A 25,427-nucleotide genomic window follows, 5' to 3' on the forward strand; every position below is an offset into this window, starting at 1 on the left:
ACACGGCCAAGAACAAGTGGTTCGTCTGCATGGCCAAGACGCCTGAGGACAAACAGGAGTGGCTGGAGGCCATCATGAAGGAGAGGGAGCGTAGGAAAAGTATGTTCCGCAAGAAAAAGAAAGGAGAAGACGAATAATTTTTGTTGTTACATATCGTGTATTTGTGAGCAGGTCTGACGCTGGGCATGGAGCAGGACACTTGGCTGATGGTGTCCGAGAAGGGGGAGAAGCTTTACCAGCTCATGAGTAAGGGACATCTCATTAAGGACCGCAAACGCAAACTCACCACGTTCCCAAAGTGCTTCCTGGGAAGGTAAGCATCCTGAGCCATCATGGTGACGAATAATTACATCACCCGCAACGTGTTGTCATATACAGTGGGGCAAAAAAGTATTTAGTCAGCCACAGATTGTACAAGTTCTCCCACTTAAAATGATGACAGAGGTCTGTAATTTTCATCGTAGGTACACTTCAACTGTGAGAGACAGAATGTGGAAAAAAAATCCAGGAATTCACATTGTAGGAATTTTTCAGAATTTATTTGTAAATTATGGTGGAAAATAAGTATTTGGTCAACCATTCAAAGCTCTCACTGATGGAAGGAGGTTTTGGCTCAAAATCCCACGATACATGGCCCCATTCATTCTTTCCTTAACACGGATCAATCGTCCTGTTCCCTTAGCAGAAAAACAGCCCCAAAGCATGATGTTTCCACCCCCATGCTTTACAGTAGGTGTGGTGTTCTTGGGATGCAACTCAGTATTCTTCTTCCTCCAAACACGACGAGTTGAGTTTATACCAAAAAGTTCTATTTTGGTTTCATCTGACCACATGACATACACCCAATCCTCTGCTGTATCATCCATGTATCCATTTTGGTATAAACTCAACTCGTCGTGTTTGGAGGAAGAAGAATTCTGAGTTGCATCCCAAGAACACCATACCTACTGTGAAGCATGGGGGTGGAAACATCATGCTTTGGGACTGTTTTTCTGCTAAGGGGACAGGACGATTGATCCGTGTTAAGGAAAGAATGAATGGGGCCATGTATCGTGAGATTTTGAGCCAAAACCTCCTTCCATCAGTGAAAGCTGTGAATGGTTGACCAAATACTTATTTTCCACTATAATTTACAAATAAATTCTTTTAAATTCCTGCAATGTGATTTTTTCACATTCTGTCTCTCACAGAATGTGAAAAATGATGAAAATTACAGACCTCTGTCATCGTTTTAAGTGGGAGAACTTGCACAATTGGTGGCTGACTAAATACTTTTTTGCCCCACTGTATTATCAGTCCGCTTGTCTATCAATCTTATTTAAGGGTTATGGATGTGCTGTCAGGAGACATATTGAGCAATGAATGCTTGTGATAAATTACAGCATTATATGCCAAAATGGCTCGCCTGCGTCCCTCCAGCACTGACGTGTTGGATTCATCACTGCCGATAGCAAAGACCTGCTTTGACGATTTCTCACTACTTACACTTGTCGTTCTATCATTAAATAAATGGCATACTGCACAAAGACACATTTCCCAAAGACATCCAAAAACTAGACGACTACTTGTGCTTATTACAGCAGAGGCTCTTTCATGATTTTAATATTAATAATAAAAATTCTCATTTTCAATTATTTTATCCCTATAATTTGCCTTATGCATGTTAATAACATGTTCAATTGTACAATGTGTACACCAATGAATGATCATTTATAGGAAACTGCAGCTGCACTTCTGTATCCTATGGCAACGCCTCAATCTTCCTCTAAACTGGATAGCGATTACAGGCGGCTCTGCGAGCCAATGATCCTCTCGGCTACCATCCAGCCATCCATCTTCTTCCGCTTATACAAAGTCGGGTCGCTGGGGCAGCAGCCTAAGCAGGGAAGCCCAGACTTCCCTCTCCCCAGCCACTTCGTTCAGCTTTTCCCGGGGGATCCCGAGGTGTTCCCAGGCCAGCCGGGAGACATAGTCTTCCCAACGTGTCCTGGGTCTTCCCACTGGCCTCCTACCGGTCAGACATACCCTAAACACCTCCCTCGGGTGGCATCTTTACCAGATGCCCGAACCACCTCATCTGGCTCCTCTCGATGTGGAGGAGCAGCAGCTTTACTTTGAGCTCCTCCCAGATGGCAGGAAACTCATTTCAGCCGCTTGTACCCGTGAGCTTGTCCTTTCGGTCATGACCCAAAGCTCATGACCATAGGTGAGGATGGGAACGTAGATCGACTGGTAAATTGAGAGCTTTGCCTTCCGGCTCAGCTCCTTCTTCACCACAACGGATCGATACAGCATCCGCATTACTGAAGACGCCGCACCGATCCGCCTGTCGATCTCACGGTCCACTCTTCCCTCACTCGTGAACAAGACTCCGAGGTTCCTCAAACTCCTCCACTTGGGGCAGGGTCTCCTCCCCAACCCGGAGATGGCACTCCACCCTTTTCCGGACGAGAACCAAGGACTCGGACTTGGAGGTCCTGATTCTCATCTCGGTCGCTTCACACTCGGCTGCGAACATTAGCTCTCGGCTACTGCGAGAGCTAATGTTAGGAGTAGCGTTAATGCTAGTGCGAGAGCTAGAGCTAGTGTAAATTATTGCGCTAGAGCAGGCCTGGCCAATTATTTTGACCGGAGAGACAAATTTAGAGAAAAAAATGTGTCTGGGGGCCGGTATATTTTTAGGAACACTAATAAAAAACCTCTCAATCTGGTTGAGTGCTACAAACGTTATGACATAAAAACGGAATTGATATTCAAATTTTTTTACTGAATGAGACACCCAGAATGTACATGAAAATAAAGAATGTGGGATTTACTATATATTATTAACTATGAAGGATAAAACACTGAATATTGACAACATATGAACGTCACACTCCCTCTCCATCCACATATTTTACAATCAATAAAAAAATGTAACAAACACAACAAAATATGAACCTGAAGGGTAAAAAATCAAAACACCTACTATCTGATACATCACTAAGCTTTAACTTTGTTGTAAAAATCTCCTTCCGCGTCTGTCCCTGACACCCACATTTTAAGCTGGCGGTTCTGGAAACACTCTGTGGAAACGCTCCCCACCCACACTGCTTGGTGCCTCGACTGAGCTGCTGTGACTTACATTACCATAGTAACTATTTATATGACCATAGTAACTAATTAGATGACCATAGTAACTGATTAGATGACCATAGTAACTGATTAGACGACCATAGTAACTGATTAGATGACCATAGTAACTAGTATATCAAGCAAAAGCACAGATTCTAACAACTGAAATACTTTGTATAGTTCAAGACTTACGGTTATTAGAAAACATGACTGTTCATCATAATGGCACCTACAGTTTCCATCTTAAAGATCTAAAAAAATATATTTGGGAATGTCCGGCGGGCCGGATTGAAAAGTTCAACGGGCCACATGTGGCCCCCGGGCCTTAATTTGCCCAGATCTGCGCTAGAGATGGTTAATGCTAGAGCTGATGTTATTGCAAATGCTATAGCTAGTGTGTGTGCTAGAGTTATTGCAAAATGTTGTGCTATAGCTAATGCTAGAGCTAGTGCTAGTGATAGAGCTAATGCTAGTGCTTGTGGTAGAGCTAGTGTAATGTGTTGTGCTAGAGCTAATGCTAGAGCTTGTGGTAGTGATAGTGATAGAGCTAGAGCTAGTGTTCGTGATAGAGCTAATGCTAGTGCTTGTATTAGTGGTAGAGCTAATGCTAGAGCTAGTGTTCGTGATAAAGCTAATGCTAGTGCTTGTGCGAGAGCTATAGCTAGTGTAAAGCTTTGTGTTAACGCTCGAGCTAATGTTAGTGCCTGAACTAGTTTTAGTGATAGTGCTTGTGCGAGAGCTATAGCTAGTGTAAAGCTTTGTGTTAACGCTCGAGCTAATGTTAGTGCCTGAACTAGTTTTAGTGATAGTGCTTGTGCGAGAGCTATAGCTAGTGTAAAACTTGGGTTAGTGCTAGAGCTGGTGTTGATTGATTGATGGATTGATTGATTTAAACTTTTATTAGTAGATTGCACAGTTCAGTACATATTCCGTACAATTGACCACTAAATGGTAACACGCGAATGTTTTTCAACTTGTTTAAGTCGGGGTCCACGTTAATCAATTCATGGTAAAATTCGAGAGCTAGTGTTAGTGCTAGAGCTAATGCTGGAGATAGAGCTAACGCTAGTGCTTTTGGTAGAGTTAGTGTAAAATGTTGTGCTAGAGCCATTGCTAGAGCTTGTGTTAGTGATAGAGCTAATGTTAGGGCTAGTGTTAGTTATAGAGCTAATGCTGGAGCTATTGTTAGTCATAGAGCTAATGTTACTGCTATTGTTTGTGATAGAGCTAATGCTAGAGCTTGTGTTAGTGGTAGAGTTAGTGCTTGTGCGAGAGCTAAAGCTAGTGTAAAGCTTTGTGTTAACGCTAGAGCTAGTGTTAGTGCCAGAGCTAGTTTTAGTGATAGAGCTAGTGCTTGTGCTAGAGCTGGTGTAAAATGTTGGGTTAGCGCTAGAGATAGTGTTAGTGCTAGAGCTAGCATTAGTGCTATTGTTAGTGATAGAGCTAATGCTACAGCTTGTGTTAGTGACAGAGCTAATGCTAGAGCTAGTGTTAGTGATATAGCTAATGTTCGTGCTTGTGGTAAAGATAAAGTTGGTGTAAAAAGTTTGGGTTAGCGCTAGAGCAGGTGTTAGTGCTAGAGCTAGTGTTAGTGCTATAGCTAATTCTAGACCTGGTGTTAGTTATAGCGCTAATGCTAGAGCAAGTGTTAGTGATAGAGCTAATGCTAGTGTTAGTGATAGAGCTAATGCTAGTGCTTGTGCGAGAGCTAAAGCTAGTGTAAAGTTTTGTGTTAATGCTAGAGCTAATGCCAGAGCTAGTTTTAGTGACAGAGCTAGTGCTTGTGCGAGAGATAGAGCTAGTGTAAAACGTTGGGTTAGCGCTAGAGCTGGTGTTAGTGCTTGAGCTATTGTTAGTGCTAGAGATAATGCTAGAGCTGGTGTTAGTGATAGCGCTAATGCTAGAGCTAGTGCTAAAGCTAATGCTAGAGCTAGTGTTAGTGATAGAGCTAATGCTAGTGCGAGAGCTAAAACTAGTGTAAAGCTTTGTGTTAATGCTAGAGCTAGTGCCAGAGCTAGTTTTAGTGATAGAGCTAGTGCTTATGCGAGAGCTAGAGCTAGTGTAAAACGTTTGGTTAGCGCTAGAGCTGTTGTTAGTGCTAGAGCTAGTGTTAGTGCTAGAGCTAATGCTAGAGCTAGTGTTAGTGCTATAGCTAATGCTAGACCTGGTGTTAGTGCTATAGCTAATGCTAGAGCTGGTGTTAGTGGTATAGCTAATGCTAGAGCTGGTGTTAGTGGTATAGCTAATGCTAGAGCTGGTGTTAGTGATAGAGCTAAGGCTAGTGCTTGTGTTAAAGCTAAAGCTAGTGTAACGTTGTGCTACAGCTAGTGTTAGCCATAACTGCCAGATTTCAGAAAATGACAAGAGAAAAAACATGTTTTTTTAACACGGATTTGGTCTGGTTTAATGTCGATTTATACTTTAGGACTGATGTTCTCACTTCCAGCAGCTCTCCCTGCACTGTGGCTTCCGAATGATAGTCTAAATTAACCAGAAATTAGAAATGAAAATCATCTTCACAGTTTTCTCTGCTGGCTCTTCTGTCTCTTCCTCTGTATCTGTGTTCTCAATTTCTATGTCTTCTACAATTCTGTCCTCTTCTGGTCTCCCGTGTTGCCAGCTCCTCTGTAAGGACATTAACTATTGGCTGTCATAAAAGATGGTAGATGACATAATTGCCTCATTTGAAATATTCATTACAATGGACGCTGTAGGAGAGAGGAATTACGTGGTGGGAGACATAAAAAGAGAGTTAAAAAATGCAAAATATGATAACTGTAAATTCATTTTCTTCTGTTTGTTCTTAGTTTAGTTGTATTTGTATTTGTTTAGTTCGTTCTTTCTTTGAGTATCAAGTTTGATCAAAAGACTGAAGTCTTGTGATATTCACAAACAAACCAAAGCTGTTGAGTGGCCATAACATAAACGGTAGGTTTATTTTTATTTGAAGTGTGACAATGATGAAACATGGACATTAATCTCACTCTGTAAACAAAGACAGAAACACTTTGCACAGAGAGTGGATGTGCATCTCCTCTCTGCTCGGACTGGACTGGACTGTATTGTCATTGCACATAAAAGTACAACAAAACCAAACAGACAATCTGTAAACAGTGAGGAAACGCTTATCTGCCGATACCGATAATTTCCGATATCACATGTTAAAGTATTTATCGGCCGATAATATTGGCCGGCCGATATTATCGGACATCTCTAGTATGTGTGTATGTATATATATATATATGTATATATGTATTTGTGTGTGTATGTATGTATATATATATATATACAAATACACACATATATATATATATATATATATATACATATATATATACATATACATACACATATATATATACACATATATATAGACATATAAATATATACACATATATATATACATATATATATATATATACACATATATATACACACATGTGTATATATATGTGTATATATATGTATATACATACATATATATATATACATATATATACAAATACATACATATACATATATATATATACATATATATATGTACATATATATACATATATACACATATATATACACATATATATAGACATATAAATATATACACATATATATACACATATATATATATATATATATATATATATATATACATATATACAAATATGTATATATACACATATACATATATATACACATGTATATATGTATGTATATATATGTATGTATATATATGTATATGTGTATATATATATATGTTTATATATGTGTGTGTATATACACGTGTATATATATGTGTGTGTATATACACGTGTATATATATGTGTGTGTATATATGTGTATATATATGTGTGTGTATATATGTATATATATATGTGTGTGTATATATATATGTGTATATATATGTATGTATATGTGTATATATATGTATGTACATATATACAGTATGTATATATGTATGTATATATATATATGTATATGTATGTATGTGTATATATACGTATGTGTGTATATATATATATATGTGTATATATGTGTATATATGTATATATATATGTGTATATATATATGTATTTACATATATTTGTATATGTATATGTATGTATGTATATATATATGTATGTATGTGTATATATACGTATGTGTGTGTGTATGCATATATATATATATATATATATGTAGGTGTGGGAAAAAAATCACAAGACTACTTTATCTCTACAGATCTGTTTCATGAGGGGTTCCCTCAATCATCAGGAGATTTTTTTTTTTTTTTTTTTTTTTTTTTCTACCACGGTATCGAGCACTATTCTCTGGATAATCCAATCAAGACATATATATATATATAGTAGAGATGCGCGGTTTGCGGTCTCATCCGCGGAGTCTGCGGATAAACCGCGGGTCGGGCGGGTGACGTGACGAAAAAATAGATTTTAAATAGATTCGGGTGGGTAGCGGTTGAACCATTTGGAAATATATGATATACATGGTTCAGATATCGGTAACTTTTACCGTTCAAAGAGCCATTTTGGGCCCGTGTTACAAAGCGAAGAAGACATTAGTTGACGTAAACATTCTCAAGTATGTCTGCCAGTATTAGGGGGTGCTATGAAGCCTTTGCCTTTGATGCCTTCTACAACATGTACAATTTCCTTCCAAGTCCTGACACACGCACACGATTGCAAGGCACACTGGGTGATACAGAGTACACTAATGGTTGTGTTAACACTCTTACTAATATTATACACCCCACTAGCCCACCTTACCCCCCCCGTGCGTCGGTAAGGTGGGCGGGGTTGGAGGCGCGGGGTGTAAAGTATATTCAGGTTTTGTCATGGATGCAAAGGATTCTGGGCATTTGTTGTGTTGCGTTTATGTTGTGTGACTGTGAGGATGCTCTCCCGAAATGTGTTTGTCATTCTTGTTTGGTTTGGCTTCACAGTGTGGCGTGTATTAGTAAGAGTTTTAAAATTGTTTATATCTCAACCATTAGTGTACTCTGTATCACCCAGTATGCCCTTCAATCTTGTACGTGTGTTTGCGTAAGCTGCATACAGCATGTTGCTGGACTGGCAAACGGTTTGTACATGTTGTTGAAGGTGTCAAAGGCAATGGCTTCACGGCACGCCCTTATTCCCGTTATCTGAATGATCACCATTGTATATTCGTGAGAACTTTAGCGGCTCCCATTGCTTTCTTTACTTTGTGACACGGGTCAAACTAGCTCTTTTAGTGGTAAAGGTCGCCGACTCCGGATATATAACAACGGGCGGGTGGCGATTGTTGCGGTTCTGATAAAATGTTGGTTCGGGTGGATGACGACTTTAGTGATGCGGTTGTGGATGATATAATTGCCCATCTGCGCATCTCTAGTATATAGATATATATACATGTATGTGTATGTATATATATATATATATATATATATATATATTAGGGCTGTGAATTTTTGGGTTTCCCATGATTCGATTCAATATCGATTATTGGGGTCATGAGTTGATAATATATCGATTTTTTTCGATTCGATTCTCGATTCAAATCGATATTTTTCGGATTCAAAACGATTCAGTATTCATTCAATACATAGGATTTCAGCAGGATCTACCCCAGTCTGCTGACATGCAAGCAGAGTAGTAGATTAAAAAAAAAAAGTTTTTATAATTATAAAGGACAATGTTTTATCAACTGATTGCAATGATGTAAATTTGTTTCAACTATTAAACGAACCAAAAATATGACTTATTTTATCTTTGTGAAAACATTGGACACAGTGTGTTGTCAAACTTATGAGATGCGATGCAAGTGTAAGCCACTGTGACACACTATTGTTCTTTTTTTTATTTTTTATAAATGTCTAATGATAATTTCAATGAGGGATTTTTAATCTCTACTATGCTGAAATTATAACTAATATTGATACTGTTGTTGATAATATTCATTTTTGTTTAACTACTTTTGGTTTGTTCTGTGTCGTGTTTGTGTCTCCTCTCAATTGCTCTGTTTATTGCAGTTCTGAGTGTTGCTGGGTCAGGTTTGGTTTTGGAATTGGATTGCATTGTTATGGTATTACTGTGTAGTGGTTTGTTGGATTGATAAAAAAAAAAAATCGATTTTTTAAAAATGAGAATTGATTCTGAATCGCACAACAAATTCGATTCGATGCGTATTCGAATCGATTTTTTCCCACACCCCTAATATATATGTAAATGTATATAGTACAGTATACTGTATATATACTAATACATGTATATGTGTGTATATATATATATATATATATATATATATATATGCACATATACACACATAGAGCTTTTCCCTTTTATGAAAGTGGTGATTTAGAACAATTTTGAAGTAACACTTCCACCAGTGTTTGCGGTTTGATGATATTTAAAGTGGCTATGTGTCAAAACCAAAACCAAAACATTTCACGTGCACGTTGTGACGACTCCGATTCCGCCTCTGTTATTTTTAAAAGCCCGCTGCAAAGTCGGACATAGCTGTGGGCGAGTTTACACTGTGCGGTGGTTTTGGGAACGTTGTCCTTTTAGGTCTGAGCATACATTGCTGGCAGGCTGGAGGAGGAATGGATCTGTCAGCAAAAAAGACTTAAAGTATTAAACATGTGACAGAAAAGTTACAGAATGAAAGAGTAGAGCACAAAGGGCCAACACCTGGATGTCTCATCGAAGTTCAAGCAGTCATTATTCCACCTGTGTGTGGTAAACATATACAGTTTATATACATGAATGATCTGGACGCAGTGGCGGGCTGTGCGTTTCCCACCTAGGCCTTCAATGATTACCTCTAAAAATACCATCATTGATATCACCACATGACCATTGCAGGAGAAATAATATACAGAAACACATTTCCGCACCACTGACCATTGTACAAAACAGGTTCTTTTCTGGCACATTTAAAAATCAATAAACCCGCATCAGCAATTAAAACATTTTATGTGGTACTGTCAAAATTCAAATTGCAAAAAACAAAACAAATGTGAAAAAAATGAAGAGATAAAATATTTGAACTCACAATTTGTAGCACCCATTCGACGCTGTATGGCCCCTCATTGTCGGTGGATTCGAGTGGAATTGGCGGGCATTTCCCCATTTCATCACCGACATCGTCTCACAAGATTTAGTTTCTCTTTAAGTATCCTTTTCGGAAATGGCCTTGCACCTAATCAACGGTTTGTTGTCCTTTTTTGTTGGTCAACACTTCCTGTTTAGCAGGAATGACAATTGAGTATCCAATCACAGTCTCGTTAACATCAGGCTACCTACATAGGCTACTGTCAACAACTCGTGATCTGATTGGCTATCGCAACTGTCTATCAACCATTTGTGTTCTCAAATTCATCCGCTAACGGTCCCAGTGAGTAGTCAATCACAGGATGCGTAAATGTCATGTTCAACGTAAGACTTTCTAGTAGGCCTTACTGACAACAAGACGTGATCTGATTGGCTATCATAATTGTCTATCACCTGTATGTGTCCGTTTACTTAATGTGCACAGACGCCTGCATTGTTGATTCTGAAGGCCCCGAGCAGATTTGCTCCAGCATGGCAACATAGGATAGCTGAATTCTGATGGATAAAACTCTTAACTAAAAACATAAAGAAAATATGAATACGTTTGGATATTTAGGGAAAGTAAATAACAAAATACTTTAATCTTTAATTATGATCATGATTTCTGGGTATTTTAGGCCATCAGAGAAGGCCTTGCTGGCCCTGACGGCACACCACTGCTTGGACGTCTCCCCATGAAGCTGTGTGCTAGAAACTAAGCTAATTAGCTAGTATTAATCCATCCATTTTCTACCGCTTGTCATTCCTATTAAAAAAGTTCAATTCATTTTTAATCTCTCTACTCATTTAATTTTTTAATTGTTAATTATTGTATTTATTCTTATAGCACTGCTGTACCTACCACGGCCTTTCTTATTAATTCAGTGAAAACTGAAAAGTACAAACACATTTTCCAATGAAAAATGGTGTAAGGCTATTGAATTCATTCCAGGCACCCAATAATGTTAACGGCAAACATTTTATACATAGAATGATCATACTATTACACGCTAAAATCAATGCATGATGGATAACATGGCAAATGAACCACAATTTTACCTGTTATTTAGCACTCTTGACTGCAAAATGTGGCAAGGAGGAAGCGCCGTTACCTTTGAGAGTTTGACTAGGCTTGTGGTGCGTTCACTGACACTCTGGAAACACAAACTCTAAGGCTCTCGTTGACTTGGATTGGACCGACACAGAGCCACTAACGAGTGTTTACTCGTACAAAAACCGAGACAGGGTATTAGGCATGTAACGATGTTGAAATTTCATGTGATGGTTATCATTATTATTACAGTATCCTTGAAGGTGCTCAAAAAGTACCGAGACATACACTAAAGTCTTTTAACCAAGTTTTATTTAAAATTTATATATAAGCAACACACACATACTTTCATTGGCAGAAAAAACCTCAAATAATGTTTTATTATTTGAAGTGTTGAATATGTTTATATTCTCTTAATTTGTAAAGGTTTTGCTCAAAAAGTACTGAGACACACACTAAAGTCTTTTAACCAAGTTTTATTTAAAATTAATATATAAGCAACACACACATATATACTTTCATTGGCAGAAAAAAACTCAAATAATGTTTTATTATTTGAAGTTTTGAATATGTTTATATTCTCTTAATTTGTAATGGTTTTATAGTATTTAAAGTTGTAAAGATGCCTTGTAATCATCGACTCTCGCTACTATATTGGATCCACTTTGGACTGGACTCTCACTGTTATGTAGGATCCACTATGGACTGGACTTTCACAATATCATGTTGGACCCACTCGACATCCATTGCTTTCGGTCTCCCCTGGGGGGGTGGGGGGTTGCCCACATATGCGGTCCTCTCCAAGGTTTCTCGTAGTTATCATTGTCACTGTCACTTACGTCCAACTGGTGTGAGTTTTTCCTTGCCCTTTTGTGGGCTCTGTACCTAAGATGTCGTTGTGGTTTGTGCAGCCCTTTGAGACACTTGTGATTTAGGGCTATATAAATGAACATTGATTGATTGATTGATGTTAGCCTTCAGGCTAGCGAGAGATTAGCAGGCTAGTTGCTAATTCAGGAAATTATCAGTATTACCATGTTTTTCTCAGTTTTCCGATAATTACAATTTGAAACTGTAATACAAACCATATGAAATTGTATCCCAGTTATATCCTTACATCAGTGATTGTCAAGCTCCATATAGTGGTACGCCAAATAATCACTTGATTAAAGTACAGTGTTTTATTTTCCTGTATTCAAAAACAGTGTTACTGTTCCAACGGTTTGTAAAAATAATAAATATCCTTGTTAAAAAAAAATATGCATTGTTTCCAATGAATAATTAGGCCTACTAAGCTAGTGTATTTTAATGTTGGTCATTATTGAGGTACTTGGAGAGCAAGGTTTTTACTGAGATGGTACTTGGTGAGAAAAGTTTGAGAACCACTGCCCTACAGTATACAAAAACATGATGACATATGATGTAAACTTTCGCATAAAACTGGGACAAATGAAAACCGAGGTACTGCTGTAATTGCTGTTAATTTTTAATGAATAGTTTTGTATTTTTTTGCTACTTTTCCCCATAAACTTTAGTCTGTGTTTAACCAAACTTTTTTTCTGTCCTAATTTTTTCCATTATCACTTAATAAACTGTCAATCAATTTTTTCATCCACCGATTAAAAAATGAGGAAATTTATGGAAAATTGAACTCAAAACTCAAATAAGTTTTGCATAAGTTTATAAATTATTGAGACAAAACAAAACAGTTTGACCACTGTTTGTGACGCCCAAGTTGACATAGTGACATTAATGCGGACTTGGGTTTTTCCCTGGCCACATTTTCCTTGACAAGTGTGCAACGTTTGGAGGTTTTAGTCTGAAAAGCTCTGAATTCCAGTGTTTGTTTGGCTCATGTGGGCAGACCAAACGTCAAGAATGTCATCAGATAGGCCACCGTCTCTCAGGCCAGTCACTAAGTGATGGACAATTTAGACATTTTCGCTCATTTGGGCCGCCTGAGGATTAGACGCTTTGTTTGTTGTTTTTCCACTTAGTTTATTTCCTCTTCCCAGTTGGGAATTAAACAGGAGAAACATGTGTTTTCAATTGACAGTTTCACAAGGACCAATTTAAATCCCTCCATAGCTGATGCTGTTGCTTTGTGCGTGTTGAATAAATGTTGTTGAAAGCAGACAAAACACACACAGCCTGTAAGCTCCTTTCTCAGTCCTATGTGGGCCCTAACTGTAAATAAACCACAGGAACACTTCTGATGGAAAATATGGCCAGTAAGCAGATCTTATCTAAAACATGCGTCTTCACTTTTGGACATGGATTCAACATGTGTCTTCATGGGATGTCAGACGTAATCTGCCGAAAGACGATAATAAAAAAATATATGTGTGTGTGCGTGTATATATATCTCAATTTAAAATCATTTTTTATTTATTTTTTTATATTTAAATTTGTCAATGTTACATTTTGATATTAATATACAAACCCCATTTCCATATGAGTTGGGAAATTGTGTTAGATGTAAATATAAATGGAATACAATGATTTGCGAATCATTTTTAACCCATAGTGGAATATGCTACAAAGACAACATATTTGATGTTCAAACTGATAAACATTTTTTTTTTTGCAAATAATCATTAACTTTAGAATTTGATGTTAGCAACACATAACAAAGAAGTTGGGAAAGGTGGCAATAAATACTGATAAAGTGAAGGAATTCTCATCAAACACTTATATGGAACATCTCACAGGTGTGCAGGCTAATTGGGAACAGTTGGGTGCCATGATTGGGTATGAAAACAGCTTCCATGAAATGCTAAGTAATTCACAAACAAGGATGGGGCGAGGGGGTCACCACTTTGTAAGCAAATTGTCGCACAGTTTTAGAACAACTTTTCTCAACGAGCTATTGCAAGGAATTTAGGGCTTTTACCGTCTACGGTCTGTAAAATCATCAAAAAGTTCTGAGAATCTGGAGAAATCACTGCACGTAAGCGATGATATTGCAGACTTTTGATCCCTCAGGCGGTACTGCATAAAAAACCGACATCAGTGTGTAAATGATATCACCACATGGGCTCAGGAACACTTCATACAACCACTGTCAGTCACTAGTTAGTTGCTACATCTGTACGTGCAAGTTAAAACTCTACTATGCAAAGCCAAACCCGAGCTCACCTAAGATGGACTGATGCAAAGTGGAAAGGTGTTCTGTGGTCTGACGAGTCCACATTTCAAATTATATTTGGAAACAGAGGACGTGGTGTCCTCCAGAACAAAGAGGAAAATAACCATTCGGGATGTTATAGGCGCAAAGTTCAAAAGCCAGCAACTGTGATGGTATGGGGGTGTATTAGTGCCCAAGGCATAGGTAACTTACACATCTGTGAAGGCACCATTAATGCTGAAAGGTCCATACAGGTTTTTGAGCAACATATGTTGTCATCCAAGCAACGTTATCATGGACGTCCCTGCTTATTTCAGCAAGACAAGTGTTACAACAGTGTGGCTTCGTAAAAAAAGATTGCGGGTACTTTCCTGGCCCGCCTGCAGTCCAGACCTGTCTCCCATCGAAAATGTGTGGCGCATTATGAAGCGTAAAATACGACAGCGGAGACCCCGGACTGTTGAACGACTAAAGCGCTACACTGTGATGTAACACAGTGGTGAACATGTCTTTTTCCAAATACTTTGGCACGTTTTGCAACCATGAAATTCTAAGTTAATTATTATTTGCAAAAAAAAAAAATAAAGTTTATGAGTTTGAACATCAAATATCTTGTCTTTGTAGTGCATTCAACCTAATATGGGTTGAAAATGATTTGCAAATCATTGTATTCCGTTTATATTTACATCTAACACAATTTCCCAACTCATACGGAAACGGGGTTTGTATATTTTTTCACATAGCTTTAGTAACAATAGCAAATATTTAAATGTAATGTGTGTCAATGTGTTACATTTTGATAAATATATGTGATTTTTCATACATAGCTGTATTACCAGGTCATTTTTTTAATAAATTAGCATAATCTATGTATTTATACTGTAATTTGACAATATATTACATTTTTGTATGTGTATTTTTATACATAACTTCAATAACAATTAATAATAAATGTTATTTAAATGTGATATACAATAAATTTATTTTTTTAAATTTGTCAATACATACATTTTTTCAAATATCTTTAAAAATGACAATTAACTATTATAAGTTAAATTGAAACAGCATAAATTTGTGTATTTAAATTTTGATTTGACAATATGTTTAATTTTGATAGATATTTGAAATGCATAAATAAAGATATATAAAAAAATAACATTGCCTTTAATAATAATCATTACTGCAAGTGTAAACATGCATTATTAATAGTAAAAATATTTCTAAGAATCATAATATAATCCTATTTATTACTATGTGCATTATTATTGATCCTTATAATGGCTTTATTTGTTTAACTGAATTTGAATAATAGTAATCATAACTTTACTACTACTAATTATATTGATTATTGAAATAAAATTATACATTTATTTTTAATAACATAATTAGTGTATGGATCAACGTTCGTGCTAATTTTATGGCATGCACTCTACAGCATCAGAAGTAATTGCAGAATGCCTGCTGTAATACATTGTGGTCGTCTTCCCCCATACATTTTTAGTTAGAAGTGTTTTTCGTAGCGTTGCGTCAAAGAGACTTTTATGGCTATTTAAAACATGTGTCTGGTAGTTGGCGTCCGTGACTATAAATAAAAGATCAAAAAACAAGTAGAAATAAAATACAGTATGTAAGAAGATACTTTTATTCATGGTTTTTTATAGTCTGTTTTATGGTTATTTGAAGAAATGCAGTATTTATTTGTCATTTATGGCCATATAAATCCCCAAGATTGTTGGCCATCTAACATAGAAAAAACACAATACTGTAAGTGTTATGTAGATATAATACATACTGTACATCAAATATATCAAAGCCTTTGTGTCTTATTCGTGGTTTAATAGTCTGTTTTATAGCTATCTAAAACATATGCTAGTTGCCTTTCTGATTGATTTTTTCCCCTTTCTCATTGGTGTTGCCAGTGAATTTGTATCGTGGCTGATGGAAATCGGTGAGACGGGCAACCCGGAGGAAGGCGTTCATCTGGGTCAAGCGCTTCTGGAGAATGGCATCATCCACCACGGTGGGTACTCTAACTAGTTCCCTATAAGTTCACTTTCTACTAGAGCATGGCATTCGCTAAACTAACCTCACCTAACGAGCACGCTGCATGCTGCAACACTCACTCTGCAGAACCTCCACTTGTTTTATGTCTTAGCAGGTGTCCATCATTTAAACCTTCCCTTCAGACATGTTAGGTAAGGGAACTTGCCGATTAATATCCTCTGGTCTGTCCATGTGTGTCTGTGTGCTTAACAAACTAGTTTAGTTGATGAAGCTTTTCTGCCTTTTTTCCCTTCCCCCTCACAAAACCTTGGCCGTCTTAAATCAATCCTTGATTGATTGATTGATTGAAACTTTTATTAGTAGATTGCACAATACAGTACATGTTCCGTACGATTGACCACTAAATGGTAACACCCGAAGAAGTTTTTAAACTTGTTTAAGTAGGGGTCCACGTTAATCAATTCATGGTAATTGTCAGAGTTATTTGGTGACGAACCCCAAGATGCAGGGATGAAGGCAGGCATGGAGTGAGAAAACATGGTTTTGATATAAAAACTAGAACAAAACCAAACAAAGAGTTCAAACCAAAAGCGCGCACGTGGGCGGATAACAAACAAAAGGCCTAGCGTGGAAGCTAACAGGTATCAAACAGGAAACAGAAAAACTGGAAACAGCTAATGGCTAACAAGAAAACACGAAACCAAAAAGCTAAGACAAAACAAACTACAAATAGCTAACAGGAACAGCTTACCGCTACGACGACAAGGACAAATAGTAACACGACAGGTAGTAGCTGTAATGATGACATCGACAAATCACGACAGGTAGCAACGACAAGTGCGACATGTGGCAACTGACTCAAGACAAAGCAGGTTCAAGTAGGAGCGGGCTGATTGACAACAGGTGTGGCCAGGTGCCAATCAGCCGCACCTGAGGGAAAACAGCACACAGGGAGACAAACAGGAAGCTGAACCAAAATAAGAGTGCTGACAGGAACTAAGGACAGGAAATACTAAGCGCACACAGAGGAAAAACTAAAACACAAACAAACTGTCAGTGGCAAGGCTGACAGTAATCCACGGTGCTTATAGTATTTGCTTCCTCACAGCACGACTAGAAACATGCGGGTAACAATGCAATGTTTTTTAATATAGGTAGTACAGTAATGGTTTAGCTTATTTTCAGTATTCCTAAAAAAGTTACCTTGACGTCATGTTTACACTTGCATTACTCAACATATCGGAGCAGTATAAGGAAGCACAGCTAAACACAAGCTATATCAAAGTGCATTACACCAGGGGTCTCTTACTCATTTTACCTCAGGGGAAAATCTATTCCCAATTGGGCCGGTGTGGTAAAATCATGGCAGGATAACATAAAAATAAAGACAACTTCAGGTTGTTTTCTTTGTTTTACTTTGGCCAAAAATAGAACAAGCACAGTCTGAAAATGTACAAATCACAAATAATGCTGTAGACCAGTGGTTCTTGAATGGGGTACGCGTACCCCTGGGTGTACTTGAAGGTATGCCGAAGGGTACGTGAGATTTTATTTTTAAATATTCTAAAAATAGCAACAATTCAAAAATCCTTTATAAATAAATTTATCCAATAATACTTCAACAAAATAAGAATGTAAGTTCATAAACTGTGAAAATAAAATGCAACAATGCAATATTCAGTGTTGATGGCTAGATTTTTTGGTGGACATGTTCCATAAATATTGATGTTAAAGATTTATTTTTTTTGTGAAGAAATGTTTAGAATTAAGTTCATGAATCCAGATAGATCTCTATTACAATCCCCAAAGAGGGCACTTTAAGTTGATTACTTCTATGTGTAGCAATCTTTATTTATAATTGAATCACTTATTTATTTTTTAACAAGTTTTTAGTTATTTTTATATCTTTTTTTCCAAATAGTTTAACAAAGACCAGTACAAATGAGCAATATTTTGCACTGTTATACAATTTAATAAATCAGAAACTGATGACATAGTGCTGTATTTTACTTCTTTATCCCTTTTTTTCAACCAAAAATGCTGTGCTCTGATTAGGGGGTACTTGAATTAAAACAAATATTCACAGTAGGTACATCACTGAAAAGGGTTGAGAACCACTGCTCTTTACAAAACACTTCACATTTGTTGAAAATTCTGAGGAAATTGGTGCAGTTTCCAAAACATAATGAGCTTAGACTTTGTTTCAGTGTATCTCCAAAGCCAGGATTAAACTTTTTAAGTCACATTGTTTCTGGGATCGAACAAAACACTACATGTAAACTCTCCTAGGTATCAAATGCCTCCTCTGTCATGTCCACGTATCAATTTAGAGCTAACTCAACAAACCGCAAGAAACGCCGGTAAAAACTATTCAAAAGGGTTAAGTCATCTTTTTCTCGCGTTTGACAGAGATATTTTTGGGCAAAGAGGGTGCAAAATGACGATGTTTTCGAAGGAGAAGACATACAACGGCAGGTTTTAAGTTTCATGTGGGTTGAGGAGGAGGAGCCACGGTACCCTTTTACTGTGTACCTCTTGCTTGGCCCCATTTGTTTGCCTAACAAATTCCTATTATGGCATCCAGTGGACACATTTAGAACAGCATTTTCTTTCGTTAAAAAAAAATAGCTAATTTTTATACCTTGCAAACTCATCACGCGGGCCGGATAAAGCCTGTTCGTTTGACACCCTTGCATTACACGTTTACACTTGCACAATTCAACATGTCTGAACAGAAGTTGGAATAAGCCAAGTTTTAACACAATTTAAATTGAAGTACATCACAAGGTTACACTTGCACAATACACCATGTCGAAAAAGCAGTAGGAAGAAGCTGAGGTTACCACAAGTTACATTGAAGTACATCACATGGTTGCGCTTGCCCAATTCAAGAAACCATGTTTAATAAAAGTTACATTGAAGTACATTACATTTTTACACTTGGACAATCCAACATGTCTGAAAAAAGTAGGAAGGAACTAAATTCAACACAAGTTACATTGAAGTATGTCAACTTTTCACATTTACAAAAATCAGTATGAGAAGGAGTAGGAAGAAGCGGAGCTTATCACGAGTTACAGTATATTGACGTATATTACATGGTTGCACAATTCAACATGTCTAAAAAAAAAAGTTGGGAGAAGCCGAGTTTGACACAAGTTACAAGTAATTCACTTGCAAAATTTAACATGTTGGAACAGAAGCAAAAAAAAAAAGAAGAAGCTGGATTTAATTCAAGTTATATTAATTACAGGTTTTTACTTACACAATACATCTCTGAAAAGAAGTTGGAAGAAGCCAAGTTTTAAACCAGCCTTTCAAAGTGCATCATATGTTTACATTTGCAATAATCCGTTTGTCCGAGAGGGAGTTGGGAGAAACTGAATTCAACTTAAGTTATATTGAAATAATTACATATTTATACTTGAAAATACAACATATTTGAAAAGAAGTAGGAGGGAGCCGAGTGCAACACAAGTTATATTAAGGTACATCACATGTTTACACTTGCACAATTCCACATGTTCGGGGCAAAGGTAGGAAGAAGCTGAGTTTAGCAAAAGTTACATTGCAGTACATAACATGGTTCCACTTGCACAAATCAGCATGTCTAAAAAAGGAGTTGGAAGAAACCAAGTTTAATAAGTTACATTACATGTTCATACTTGGACAATACAGCATACCGTATTTCCTTGAATTGCCGCAGGGCACATAGTATGCGCCTACCTTCAATTACTGCCGGGTCAAACTCGCTTCGCAAAATAATTAGCGCATGCTTAGTATTACCGCCTGGTCAAACTCGTGACGTCACGAGTGACACTTCCCCTGTCATCATTTTCAAAATGGAGGAGGTTGATTTCAATACCGGTAATTTGACATCGCATAAAGGGAAGAAGATTAAGAGCTATTCGGTAGGATATAAGGTCCAAGCTTACATCACACTCAAATTTTTACTGCATGCCTTTGGTAAGTGCCGGAGTGAAAATAAGTTTTAAAATAATTAGCGCATGCTTACTTTTACCGCATGCCTTTGGTAAGCGCAGGAGTGAAAAGAGGTTTTAAATTAATTAGCGCCCCGGCGGCAATTCAAGGAAATACGGTATCTGGGGAAAAAAAGTAGGAAGAAGCCAAGTTTTAAACTAGTCTTATCAAAGTACATCACATTGCAAAAAGACATACTGATTTGCAAAAATCAGTATGTCTGAGAAGGAGTAGGAATAAACTGAGTTTAACTCAAGTTATATTGAATAACATCACATGTTCACACTTGCACAAATCAACATGTTCGGGGAAAAAGTAGGAAGAAGCCGAGTTTAGCAAGTTATTTTGAAGTACATGGGGACGGCGTGGCACGGTTGGGAGAGTGGCCGTGCCAGCAACCTGAGGGTTCCTGGTTCAATCCCCACCTTCTACCATCCTATTCACGTCCGTTGTGTCCTTGAGCAAGACACTTCACCCTTGCTCCTAATGGGTCTTGGTTAGCGCCTTGCATGGCAGCTCCCGCCATCAGTGTGTGAATGGGTGAATGTAGAAATAGTGTCAAAGCGCTTTGAGTACCTTAAAGGTAGAAAAGTGCTATACAAGTACAACCCATTTACCATTTACATAACATGGGTACACTTGCATAAATCATCATGTCTGAAAAGGAGTAGGAAAAAATCACTATAACTTAAATACAAGTTATACAGAAGTACTTACTTTACATGGTTGCACTTGCATAATACAACTGAAAAGCTAAATTTAACGCAAGTTACATTGAAGTACATCCCATGTTTACGCTTCCACAATTCAACACAACTGAAAAGGAATAGAAAGAAGGTGATCTTAGTTAATCCTACCCTTTATCCATACCGCCACAATTACTGATAGCTGGACTTCCTGTAATCTACCAAATTTGAAAACAAAGTATAAAATATTCCATAGAAAGTTAATAATAAAGAAGAAATGCAAATGTGCTGTGGTGTGTTTTCAATGTGTAAAGGCTGTTTTAATTACATTTGCAGTGCAGCCCTTCTCTATAACATGTTTATTTCTGTCACATATTGTAGTCACAGACAAACACCAGTTTAAAGCTGAGCCCGTCTTGTATCGTTTTCGCTTCGATGATGGAACCTACCACCCGAAAAGTGACATGCACGACGTCATCGCCAAGGTAAGAAACGCCGGACGAGAGCCATTTTCACATTTCACACCACCGCAATCGTTTTAGTGATGCTTTTTTACCCTCAGGGGGTTCGCCTCTTCTGTCGCCTTCACAGCCTCTTCACTCCTGTCATCAGGTACAGCAGCCATGTTTTTTCTCACACTCCCACATAAATAATCAATATATAAAAACAACATACAAGTTTTAAAGGAGGGTAACTTTTTACAGGACATATATTCATTCTACAGGGGATTTTATAACAATTATAATTACTGGTATCAGTAATTCAAAGGGAATTAATGTGTTTTAGCTTCACACCATTATTAAAACCTGCATATTTTATAGAACCTTTTAATGATCCGACATGTATAAAATTCATTAACTTCTGTATAATAGTAAAATAAAGTGGGGACGGCGTAGCGAAGTTGGGAGAGTGGCTGTGCCAGCAACCTGAGGGTTCCTGGTTCAATCCCCAGCTTCTACCATCCTAGTCACGTCCATTGTGTCCTTGAGCAAGACACTTCACCCTTGCTCCTGATGGGTCCTGGTTAGCGCCTTGCATGACAGCTCCCTACATCAGTGTGTGAATGTGGAAATAGTGTCCAGGGTTTCCCACAGATTCATTTATTTGTGGCGGCCCGCCACGAAAGAATTACGGCCGCCACAAAAGAAAAAAAAAAAAGAAGTTTTTTTTGGGCTTTTGACTCGCTCGACCGGTCATAAAAGCAATGGGACTCTGTCTGTGAATGGAGCTTGTAGTTGCATATTATATAAATATGCAAATATTATATAAATATGTATATAAATATGTACATAAAGTGTTGTAATTATATTCCAACTCCACGTTCTTCTTGGTCATCGCCGCCACCGCCAGATTACTAACAAAAACCACAGTCTTACTTCAAGTGATCTAAATAATTCGCAAACAGTTTTACATCTTGTTCTGTTGCCACTCAAATTAAGTCTGATTTAGATTTGAAATGAAATAAATTAAGTTTATGGTTTTTTTTTTTTTTACAATCCCCGTTTCCATTTGGGTTTGGAATTTGTGTTACATGTAAATATAAATGGAATACAATGATTTGCAAATCATTTTCAACTCATATTCAGTTGAATTTGCTACAAAGACAACATATTTGATTTTCAAACTGAAACATATTTTTTTTTGGCAAATAATCTTTAACTTTAGAATTTGATGCAAGCAACACGTAACAAACTACTTTGTGGCCTAGTGGTTAGAGTGTCCGCCCTGAGATCGGTAGGTTGTGAGTTCAAACCAAGGACGAGTCATACCAAAGACCAAAAAAAAATGGGACCCATTACCTCCCTGCTTGGCACTCAGCATCAAGGACTGGAACTGGGGGTTAAATCACCATAAATGATTCCCCGGCGCGGCACGGCTGCTGCCCACTGCTCCCCTCACTTCCCAGGGGGTGATCAAGGGGATGGGTCAAATGCAGAGGACACATTTCACCACACCTAGTGTGTGTGTGTGACAATCATTAGTACTTTAACTTTAACTTTAACTTAACAAAGAAGTTGGGAAAGGTGACAATAAATACTGTTAAGGTTGAGGAATGCTCATCAAACACTTATTTGGAACATCCCACAGGTGTGCAGGCTTATTGGGAACAGGTGGGTGCCATTATTGGGTATAAAAACAGCTTTCCAAAAAATGCTCAGTCTTTCACAAGAAAGGATGTACACCCCTTTGTCCACAACTGCGTGAGCAAATAGTCAAACAGTTTTAGAACAATGTTTCTCAAAGTGCAATTGCAAGAAATTTAGGGATTTCAACATCTACGGTCCATAGTATCATCAAAAGGTTCAGAAAATCTGGAGAAATCACTCCACGTAAGCGGCATGGCCGGAAACCAACATTGAATGACCGTGACATTCGATCCCTCAGATGGCTCTGTATCAAAAACCGACATCAATCTCTAAAGGATATCACCACATGGGCTCAGGAACACTTCAGAAGACCACTGTCACTAAATACAGTTCGTCGCTACATCTGTAAGTGCAAGTTAAAGCTCTACTGTGCAAAGCGAAAGTCATTTATCAACAACATCCAGAAATGCCGCCGGCTTCTCCGGGCCTAAGATGGACTGATGCTAAGTGGAAAAGTGTTCTGTTGTCAGACGAATCCACATTTCAAATTGTTTTTGGAAATATTCAACATCGTGTCAACTGAACCAAAGGGGAAGCGAACCTTCCAGCATCTGTGATGGTATGGGGGTGCATTAGTGTCCAAGGCATGGGTAACTTACACATCTGTGAAGGCACCATTAATGTTGAAAGGTACATACAGGTTTTGGAACAACATATGCTGCCATTTAAGCACCGTCTTTTTCATGGACGCCCCTGCTTATTTCAGCAAGACAATGCCAAGCCACATGCGTTACAACAGTTTGGCTTCGTAAAAAAAAGAGTGCGGGTACTTTCCTGGCCCGCCTACAGTCCAGACCTGTGTGGCGCATTATAAAGCATAAAACATGACAGCGGAGACTGTTGAACGACTGAAGCGCTCCATAAAACAAGAATGGGAAATAATTCCACTTTCAAAGCTTCAACAATTAGTTTCCTCAGTTCCCGAAAGTTTATTGAGTGTTGTTAAAAGAAAAGGTGAGTTTTAACATCAAATATCTTGTCTTTGTAGTGCATTCAGTTTAATATGGGTTGAAAATGATTTTCAAATCATTGTATTCCGTTTATATTTACATCTAACACAATTTCCCAACTTGTATGGATACGGGGTTTGTAGTAGCATTTTATGGTGACTCCCACATTGTCTTAATACAAGAAACAGGATGAAGTTTTCTCGGAATATTTTCAATCCATGCTTTGCTTGCCTGCTAATGGCTTTACCCCATCACAGCCAACCAATTAAACGCTTTTCTCCATTTCCATTTGAGCCAACTCCTAAAAACCTTTTCTGTTTGTGTGATTGTGTGTTTGTGTCAGCGCCAAACCTCTAAACGCACAAACCTTCTTTTCTGGCGGCCAGTCTTTTTTTTTTTTAACTCGAAAGGCATTTTGGTGTTATGTAGCGTTCTCAGCACAATGCAGCCTGGGAATGCCGGACTTTAATTGGAGCAAACTAATTAGGCGGGAATTTCCTGGCACAGAGATGGACGTGCATATTGTGCAGACGTCTCAGGGAGGCTTTCCAGTCACCTTTGACCCCGCACAGCTCACATGCACTCTGCAAGGCAACAATACAGTAAAGGTTGCTCATAAATTACACTCAAAAAGGTCAATAATGTAAAGTACAGTAGATATCATTCTTCTTGACAAGGCTGCTAATTAGTATGTGAACTTTGACACTAATCCGGAAAGAAAACCTTCAACTGGTGCAATGAGAGCCAAATAACTTCACAACTAGGACGCGACTGAATTCTAATGCTGCAGAAGGGTCCTAAAAACAGACGCGCACTCATGTTTTATAATAATATAATAATAATAATAATGGATTAGATTTATATCACGCTTTTCTATTGTTAGATACTCAAAGCGCTCACAGAGAAGTGGGAACCCATCATTCATTCACACCTGGTGGTGGTAAGCTACATCTGTAGCCACAGCTGCCCTGTGGTAGACTGACGGAAGCGTGGCTGCCAGTTTGCGCCTACGGCCCCTCCGAACAGCACCAATCATTCATTCATCATTCATTCCCCAGTGTGAGCGGCACCGGGGGAAAAGGGTGAAGTGTCCTGCCCAAGGACACAACGGCAGCGACTTTGATGTCAATAGGTGGGAAGCGAACCTGCAACCCTCAGGTTTCTGGCACGGCCGCTCTACCCACTACGCCATGCCGCCCCCACATTACATTAGAGGATCTTTGATAAGCTTTTTCCAGGAGGTCTTGAACTACAGCAAAATGTTCCTGTCATGTAGAAGATCTTTGACTTGCTTTGTGCC

General features: G+C 38.0%; 1 protein-coding gene across 4 annotated transcripts in view; it reads left to right on the forward strand.

The window, feature by feature from the left end:
• Positions 1-25,427, forward strand: part of prex2 (phosphatidylinositol-3,4,5-trisphosphate-dependent Rac exchange factor 2) — a 247,564-nt gene that overhangs the window by 79,475 nt on the left and 142,662 nt on the right. For all 4 annotated transcript variants that reach the window (XM_061921850.1, XM_061921851.1, XM_061921852.1 and 1 more), the window contains 5 exons: positions 1-99; positions 172-313; positions 16,279-16,379; positions 21,412-21,515; positions 21,593-21,642. The exon at positions 1-99 is cut by the window's left edge and continues 51 nt beyond it. In XM_061921850.1, coding sequence (XP_061777834.1) covers positions 1-99; positions 172-313; positions 16,279-16,379; positions 21,412-21,515; positions 21,593-21,642 — 496 coding nt within the window. The remainder of the gene's footprint in view (positions 100-171; positions 314-16,278; positions 16,380-21,411; positions 21,516-21,592; positions 21,643-25,427) is intronic.

The sequence above is a fragment of the Nerophis ophidion genome, linkage group LG15, assembly GCF_033978795.1.
Source record: "Nerophis ophidion isolate RoL-2023_Sa linkage group LG15, RoL_Noph_v1.0, whole genome shotgun sequence".
Classification (NCBI taxonomy): Eukaryota; Metazoa; Chordata; class Actinopteri; order Syngnathiformes; family Syngnathidae; genus Nerophis; species Nerophis ophidion.